Source organism: Monopterus albus, unplaced genomic scaffold (assembly GCF_001952655.1).
Source record: "Monopterus albus unplaced genomic scaffold, M_albus_1.0 scaffold28.1, whole genome shotgun sequence".
Lineage (NCBI taxonomy): Eukaryota > Metazoa > Chordata > Actinopteri > Synbranchiformes > Synbranchidae > Monopterus > Monopterus albus.
The window spans coordinates 3,437,625-3,446,908 of NW_018127908.1; the positions used below are offsets into that span (position 1 = coordinate 3,437,625).

Here is a 9,284-nt window from a genome sequence, read left to right on the forward strand (position 1 = left end):
CCCCCGCAGATATCTGGACAGTTCAGCTTGTAGCACATGTTCAATCAGGTGACTGTACTATGCAAGAAAAAAAGATTAAAATTCTGTGAGGTACAAGACAAAAAGGGTGAGTGGGAGACCATAACCATAGCAACAAAGAGCTGTGAGTAGAAATATGACAGTTCAAGTACAAAGCTGACTTAAATGAATGAGATCATTTTGCTAATAAACTGCCTGTGAGGACACATTTGTGTGTTTGTTTTAGACAAAATTTTTTATTGTGACATAAGGATGACGTGGCCTTTTTTAAAATTTGATTCTTCTAGAGGCAATTTTACCATTCAGTGGGAAACAATTTTACTGAGACGTGGTGCACGGCCAAAAGGAAAAATAACCAACAGCATCACAGATTGGCAGATGTGAACACGTCTTTTTATCCATTTTATAGAAACTGGAGAGGAACTTACTAATATTCTCTGCAGGCACTTTTACGATAGCTGGCTCGATGAGATTTTCTGCAAGGACAAACGCCCCTTCCTCCAGGGTATCCAGTAGCATTGTGGCGGTGTGCGTTTGTTCTGTGGCATTCATGTCTTTCCAGGATTTCAGAGCTTCCGGCCTCAGGAGGTTGTCAACAGTGTCCACGATTGCCTGTATCCATGGAGACAAGTGAAATGTCAACTTGCTGTTTCCTCCCATCATAACTTTAGTTTCATAGCAAAGAGTGGAGCCTGGGCAGCAAATGATAAAAAAGGACATGCATGGCCAACAGTGACAGCTGCAGCCAGGACTGAAACTGAAATATCCAGATCACTGTGACTGAAGATGAGGTTTAAGGAAGGCGAGGGTAACTAAAATAATGATGATAATAAAAAAAATGCAGTATTTTTTATAGGTCCTATCTGAGGAACCTGCTTTTGGAAAAAATGTATTTGTTGAATAAAAATGTAAAAATTCTTTAGAGGAAAAAAACATATAAACCAAATGTTTTCACTTCACTGAATGAAGCCCTTTACAATGCTGCATTCCCAGTTCCTGGTTTCATGCAGATATTTTCCAAAAGAACAATTACTTCTGCAGACAGTCTTGTTTCCATATAACAGGATCTGGCCATTATGGCTTTGAATACTGTTCTCCTGGATGAAAGGGGACATTAGCATAAAATCCAAAGATTTGTGCTTGTTTTCAATGGCAATCCTTTCATTTCCTGCTTTCTGATAAACAGCAAGTAAGCAAAACATTCCACAAAACCCATACAAGTTTCATCAGTTGATAAAACAAGAGTGTCCTTTGACCTTGGCAGGGTAAGCTCATGCCTCCTGCCCGGTAAAATCAAGTCATAATGTTGCTGACACTGTAAAATCCCACTACAGACAGATACTTGTACAAAGATTCAGGCTCGGGAGCTGTGATAAATCAAAGTGACATTTTAACCATAGGTGCCATTAACCACAGCAAGGCCCACCACAATAACGGTAATTAACCACAACAAGCCCTTGCTCACTGTACCAATTAGTCACAGCTGTGATTATCCAAAACACTAATTGGCTGCAGACAGGATTATCCGTTTGGCTGTGATAACAAGAAAAGGGATTGCCCAAAGTCTGCACCAATATACAGTATGATTAACCACAACACTTAACCACCAAGCTCATATTAATCACAGGGATGATCACTGTATCCAGACACAGTGCTGTCAGCACGTCTCAGGTCATCTCAGGTCTGAGCACAGAGCAGTCTCTGTGGCCCTGACCTTGCAGGCAACTGGAAGCTTGTGAGCTGTGACTGTGATAGGGGTTAAGTATATGTGTCTGCAGGAGAGAGAGCAGTGGCGATTACAGGGTGAAAGACATTACAACCAGGCAGACACTAAATGGTCTTACCCCCTGTTGAGTCATCTTCAGCAGACCTGTGAAATCTAAAATGGGTAAAAAAAAATGTAACTGTCTCTAATTTGTGTAGTACAGAAAGAATCTGCCTTCTCACTGAATCCTTTTTAATTCTCACCAAGGAGGGAGTCACTTTACATGAGGACCAGGGGGAGCCTCCATGGTTTGCTATAGTCTGAGTAACACTTGATAGTGTGGACTTCAACAGCAGAAGATGAACAGTGACATAAACAGAAGCTAGAATCCATACTAGAAACTCTTGTGAGACTGTACAAGGGATGCATTGTAGGAGTTGGATCCTGGACTAAAACAGTCACTTGAATAAAAATTGGTCACCTGGAACCACAAAAGTCTTCCAGGTTTGCTTCGGCATTGTGCAGCCCACTGCACGTGCACATTAGTGTTTCCACCACATTTTACTGCAATTTACATCAAAATACAGTATCTACTCGTAACCCCGTTAACTCTTGACACAGCTACAATATGATACATACATAGATTAATTGTGACTTATGATTTCCTCCATCATTATATACATAATACACAGTGAATAAATGTTTACAACACCACTTAGAAATAACCGAAGAAAAGACTCTATTAGCCTCACACTCATCACATTTTAAAAATGTTCATCAGCATCAAAGTAATCTAGTGATAATTATCTGGTGCAAACAGGAGCTGTTAACAGCTAATTTGGCATGACTTTTATTGTGCCAATTTGCTAAAATGTTAACAAATATACTATAAACAAAGAGCGGGGTTGGGGATTGACAGTTTGATGTTGGGGAGGTGGAACTTGAGTGGGAAACAGAGGTGTCAGACTTTGAAATCCCAATGCACTAGAGTAAAAATGGTTAGGAAGCATCTTCTGTGGACCATGAAAGTCCATGACATCCAATATTCGTTGAGCTATTTCTGTCTGAACCAAAGTGGTGGGTCAATCAACTAACCAACTGACTGACTGACATCACAATCCACAAGGCCATGCTGCTAGCATAGCTAAAAACCTATTTGTAAATCAGTTGAGAGAAGCACATCACGCTTTTCTCACACTAAAATGAGGGCACAAGTAAAAACAACTCAAACTTACAGGAGGTTCCCATGAGCCAGTGAGAAATACTACATCTGATCATTTGTTTTGTGCCATGCAACACATCTCTTCCTGAGTGTTTACAACACAGTCTTGTCGTTCAGCAGAACCTACACAAGGAAAGAAACTTTGCCACAGCAGAGGAAAAGCAAAAGTCTGGGGGAGAGACTAAAAAATCAGAATGGGACACAAACATATTAACGAGCTCAGAAATTAATCCCATAGATAAAACAACTGCAATGAGAGAAGAGATTTTTTTTTTACTAAGGGGACAAGGGACACTAGAAAATGTACAATATAAGCAAGTGAAAATTGAGCACACTGGCACTTTGATCACACTTCTGGCTGACAGGGAGGTGCAATTATGACCGTGGGAAGGCAATTATTCACACAACGTCTAAGAAGCCAACAAGAAAGATGGAGAGAGAGAAGGAGTGGGGGAGGAGAGAGAAAAATGAAAGAAAGATGTACAAGTGATAGCACACAGATGGGGGAAATAGGACAAAGACAGTGTGATACTGACAGCGACATCCTCAGATGGACAGAATGACAAGAGAACAGACAGCCGAGTCAAATGAGGAAGCAGTCATATCCTCGTACAAGCAGGTCACCAGGCACATACTGTAACAAGGCAAACAAGGACACAGAGACAGGCAGGCAGGGCCGCATGCTGCTGGTCGGACGTTAGGGAACAGGGTAAAAAAGCAACATGGTAGTTATACCTTCATGTATGCCCTGCATGTCTTCTCTCTTTTTTGAAGCTTTTCCATACAACAAGGTAGATCAAGCACAAGAGAAAGGTTGTAGAAGAAGGTGATAAGAAAACAGGAAGCATTAAATCATGCCACTTACCATATATTAAAGAATTAATTAAAAGAAGAAAAGGCACAGTTTTAGGAGCTATAACCTTATAAAGATACCCTAAATGCTTTCTGGGGTAACAGTGTCTGAGATCTACAGTAAATATGAATATGGATAAGGAAACAGTGAGCGGAAGAGAAGAGAAATTCACAGCCGTGTGGAGGAAAAATTACTGAGACCAGACCAGCATAGCGTTGCTTTAAAATACCTTGAGAAGATAAACAACATGGAATGAGGTCATTTATATTTCAAGGCCTGGAGAAAATAATATACTACTAGTTTTTCACTTATACTTTTTGTTGGCCTCTTGGCATTAAATAAGTTGCCTTTTCATCCTTGTTGAATCAAACCGGAGAAAGAAAAGCTTTTCACACAGAACTGGAAAACAAAGAGAGAAAATGTTCTTTGTATCCAGATTACAACCTAAATCAAAATGTTTGATCAGCTGATTTGATACTGTTCTCATGGATGTGATTTGTGAAAAATGTATAAATCTTAAAGGATTCTACCTGAATTTTTGTAAGGTTTAGCTCCTTGAATACAAATTACTGTGTGTACAGTAGTTTTTTAGATTTTTCAGATGCCATCTTTCTTTTATTGCAGGCAGTCATTGGTTTTCATTTATTTCTATATGCCATGGAAATCTGTTGTTTGAGGTGTCTAAGCCATCACTGAGTTTGCATGCTTATAAGGTTACAGTCAGGTTTCTGTAGTAACCTGATTTCTTAGCTTGCGTTCAGACTGAATTTCAGAGCTGTGAAAAAATGCAGCCTTCTCCATTTATTTCTACTGGGGATTGCATTCACAGCAGCCAGCACCAGCATGGCAGGGGGCCCTGGCAAAACGACACAACCCTGTGTGGCAAAAAAGTTGGATCTGGTTCAACCTTCACCGCACCGGATGGTGACATCATCCGGCAAAGTCGCTGGATTGACCAATCACATAGGGTATGATCGGAATGTGGACGCCCAAGGGAAGAAGACTCTTTTGGGCCACAGTTAATGCAGCATTACAACACACCATGTCTTTTTCTTAGTTAGGGTACTGGATATTAATCAATGCCAAGACACTGGTGGTAGACATGGGTGCTGATGCAGAGTAGGCTAAGTTAGCAGCATGCTAACCAAAACACAACGGAAGTTAGTGGGCTGGAAATGTGAATGAAGCCACTGGCGTCGACTCGGCACAATGTGGCCGTATCATATTTGGCTACAACATTCCCCTTGAATCCCCTTTCCTCCAGACCAATGCAGCTCCCTGTGTTAAAACACAGCAGAGAGTTGCATTTTACAATACTCAGTCTGAACACCCGCTTAAACATCATGCAAACAAGAGATAAATTTTCATAATCAGGGCAGGCAATTAGAAAAACCTGGTTTCCTGATTTCTTGGCCATGTACACAGCCACCTGGCTTTCCAAACAGCTTTTTGCTTGATAAAAACTACAGATGATTAAACTGTATGACCTCCGGCCCAACATTCTGTTGCACCTGTAGCCACACCTAACAGTGATGTCACAAGGTCCTGGTTGCTCACCTGCACATCCCTGCAGAGAAGACTTTCAGGAAGTGTTAAGATACTCTTAAGAATATAAATGAGACAAGTATCAAAAACAGCTGACAGTTGGGTAGTTGTGCTATAAGAAAAAACTACACTCTGTTATAATAAGTAAGCAATGGTTCCAAAATAAGTCAGGGTTAGAGAAGTCTGAGTACTGACCTGCTGCATGTAATTTGAATTTTCAAGTCAAATCAGCAAACAGCATATAACTGACACAAATTAATGTTCTTTGTGACAGATTGAACAAGTGAAAGTACAGAAATAAATGAAAACCAATAGCTTCCTGGAAGAGTAGAAACAGTTGATCAAAACACAGCAGGATGGTCTGCAGAATGGTTTATTGCGATGTTAAGTGTATGTGCGTAATTCCAATGTAGCTGTTGGAACATAAGGGCAGAAATGGCGTGCATCAGTTTGGAGAAAAGCACCTTGTTTACAGAGAAAATGCCACCTAAACAGTCTGAATAACAATGTAATTTTTCAAACTGTCACTCATCTCTCCATGAGACTGCCAGCAGCTGAGAAATTTAGGTACGTCTTGGGTCGACTTTTTTCTCTCCAAGTGCTTACACAAATAGAACTGCCAGGTGATCCTGTGTTTCCAATACCTAGTAATTACCATGGAGATAGAGAGGAATGAGCTTCCCTTCAGGGCTAGACCTGCCTCCCTAACCCTCTCACCTGAGACCGTATGACTGTGTAAGTGTGCACATAAGTGAGTGAAGGTGGAGGTTTGTGTGCATCGGCAGGTGTCCTGCTAATGAATGTGCTGAGTCTTGCTGGCAGCGAGTCGGGCTAAAAAGAGGACAAAGTTTAATGAGAGGTTACAAAAGGCCAGACAGGAATTTCACAGTACCTTGTTGAAGCTGCGCCCAGCTGAGTCCTTTTCACTGGGCCTGAGCTCCTGCAGCTGAGCATCCAGGATGTCCACAAGCTGCTCCATCAGGCGCACCGAGGAGCTTATGTCTCCAGCAAACACTGGGCCCTGTGTGTGGCGTGCCAGCTCATTGGCTAAATTAGCAGCATTTTCGCCACTTCGAATCTAAAAACAGCAACGAGGAAAACGGGGGTGTCATTCAAGCTTCAGTGAATCAGACCTGAGATGATGGCTCTATGATGTGACATAATATATCCTACATACATCGCAGTCATAATCCACTGGCTTGCTCAGAAGGGAACAGAAATCATTGGGCTCCATTTTCCTGCAAGACGGCACAGCGCTAAACTGGTGTCTAAACTCCAGGTGAATATGGGTGCGTTCAGCGGTGTTTTGCACTTTTGGTGATGCAGCCAGGTGTTACCAGGTGCATTTGGGGGGGCACCTATGGTACATTATTATTGGGATTGGGAGGAATACGTCATGAGCAGGTGGAGTCAGGGCTGGAGAGTTTCTTTCCCTGTATCTTCTTCTCCTGCCAGCTATGTACTCCATTCCTAGATTGACAGTTACAAAACTATTTATGTAGAAGTACTGCACATAAATATTCACTCAGTAGTCTGCTAATATGACTGATCAGCATTTGTGTTTGGAAGGAAGGAAGTCTTTGGTCCTATAACCAGCAGCAATTACTCACAGCTGCATCCAGTGTGCAAAGTCTGCAGGGGTCTCACATGTACCCTTACAAACGTTTCACTGTTTTTAAAATAATACAATGAAATCATATTGTAATTACTGCATTTGTGGTGAAAATGTAGTTTTTTAATGTTAATTTAGATTCTCAAAGACCAACTGCAGACCACCTCTGGCTGCACCTGGTACGTCCTGACATGCATTAACATGTTTATTTATCTTATTTAAAAATAACTTTTGTGATACACAATTAATTATTCAGAGTGAATTGCAGCAGATCAGTTGTGAATTTAAGGGTTAATTTGAAGTTTGTGTGCCCATTAAAATACATGTGTGTACCCGATCTCGTGCCTTCCAGCAAATTCAAATGCACCTGCGAATGCAATAAGAGGTGGTCTGAGCAGTTGATATCACTATTTTGGGTCAAAATGAGCACCAAAATTGCACTGTGATGCCTAATCAGCATACATACGGCCTCAAATGTGCCTCCTCTCACCTCAACGTAAGCGCATTCATTCATGGCAGGAAAATACCAAATGCATCAACGTGCAACAAAAAGTAAACACGCGCCCGAGGAAAACTGCATAACAACTGTAAATGAGACAATGCAGAAATTGCGCTGGCAGGAAAATAGAGCCCATTGTGTGCAGAGATTGCATGTTAAATTAGGAACAAAACATCGTAACTGCGATACATAGGCTTAAGGAAAAAAAAAAACACTTCACAATAATGATACGCTGTCAGTATTATTATTGTTAGTGTTGTTTTATTTGGGTCCAACCCCCCCTTCCCCCCCACCGCCTTGACTGGGCTGTGACCTAATTTCATATCACATACTAATTTTACACACACACCAGTCTTTATGGTTTGATGCTTTTGCAGTCAGTATACAGGAAATCAATGGAATTTCAATGTCCCATATACGTACAGACACCGATCAATATACAGACCATAATTATGAGTGGCAGAGTGGGATGTTCCTACCATTCAGAAATCTCATACAGCTGCAATATCTCCCACTTGGGTAGAAGAACTACTAGTGTCAACAAACCAGTGGCATAGTGGCTAAGGCTAATCCAATTATGTAGCATCTGATATTAACACGGGTGCAATAAGTTCAGCTAATTACACACTGTTCACATTTGGTTTGCACTTGTTAAAAAGCCAATATGTAAAAATAAAACTCTCATAATGGGGCTCTCTATTTATCTGGTGACACTACAAGGCTATCAATAGGTGTAACCATCTTCATAATAATGCCAAACGCTCCACTTTTTGTCTGCCAGCTGTACACACAATCATCAAACAGATTTGATGTGCAATCAGACTTTTTTTTAAATCTAAAACCTGCATGAAATTAGTAGTGTTGTATGAAATTGGGCTCTTCAGTTAGCCATTTCTATATTTCCCAAAGTGCCTGTTGACAACCCCGAGAAACCCTGCCTGAACCGTAGGTGTTTTTCCAGTCAAGAGAAAAACACTTCTCTTCCTAAGAATGCAATAGGCTGAGCACTTGCATTGACAGCATATGTAAGGCAAGCTACTGAAACTGTTATCTGTGTATCTATATTAGATTTCTATCTGCATGACTGCTGAACACCAAAGCAAAAAACATCACAGAAGGAGGCACTGGCTCTTTGACTCTCAGTAAGTGGCTGATGTTGTAGAAAGCTAATTTCTTTCTGCTACCGCACTGTATGGCCACACTTGAAAAAGAAAAATAGTCTCATGATATGTAGCTCTGCTGACCACTTCTTTCCTGGAACAAAACAAATACAACAGGCAAGCAAACAGGTCAAAAGTGTTTGATTTTATCCACATAGCATGCTTGTTTGCTGCTATTGAGTAATTGACACTTTCCAGTTGTACCTTTTGTGCCACTTGAGTCACCCAGTGGGAGGTACAGTTGCTGAGGTCTGGCCCTTTGGAGCACCAGGTCCCTGCCATAGTGCAGAGGAAGGAGGCAATGCCTGTGGTACAACAGGATAAACAAAACGACTGGAGAGAAGCCAAAACCTTGCTCAGACACAATTTCTCCTGCTGATCCTTAATTCACAGAGTCTCTGGTGAAGGGGACTAACTGTTTGGCAGAACAGCTATATACAAACAGTGTGAAAGCCTGAAAGCTTTGTCTACACACACAGACAAAAAGAAGAAGTAAAATGGATACTAAAAGACAATCAGAGCTCTACATAGCTTGAGAAAAAAAGCAAAAGAGCAGATTCTGGTTTGCTATTGTCAGTAAATATTTTACAACTGTAAACATATTATTTTCTCACATTATAATTATGTCTAAAGGAAAAACAAGAAAACTTCTAATGAGTGTGGCTTTACA

At 41.0% G+C, this 9,284-nt stretch overlaps 1 protein-coding gene across 11 annotated transcripts in view; it reads right to left on the reverse strand.

Annotated features, from left to right (window-relative positions):
* adgrl2b.1 (adhesion G protein-coupled receptor L2b, tandem duplicate 1) overlaps positions 1 to 9,284 on the reverse strand; it is an 83,963-nt gene that overhangs the window by 20,020 nt on the left and 54,659 nt on the right. For 8 of the 11 annotated variants that reach the window (XM_020595697.1, XM_020595691.1, XM_020595688.1 and 5 more), the window contains 4 exons: positions 8,819 to 8,919; positions 6,236 to 6,421; positions 3,681 to 3,719; positions 447 to 630 (listed from right to left, as the gene is read on the reverse strand). In XM_020595697.1, coding sequence (XP_020451353.1) covers positions 447 to 630; positions 3,681 to 3,719; positions 6,236 to 6,421; positions 8,819 to 8,919 — 510 coding nt within the window. The remainder of the gene's footprint in view (positions 1 to 446; positions 631 to 3,680; positions 3,720 to 6,235; positions 6,422 to 8,818; positions 8,920 to 9,284) is intronic. The other 3 variants (XM_020595698.1, XM_020595696.1, XM_020595690.1) reach the window with 1 other exon arrangement.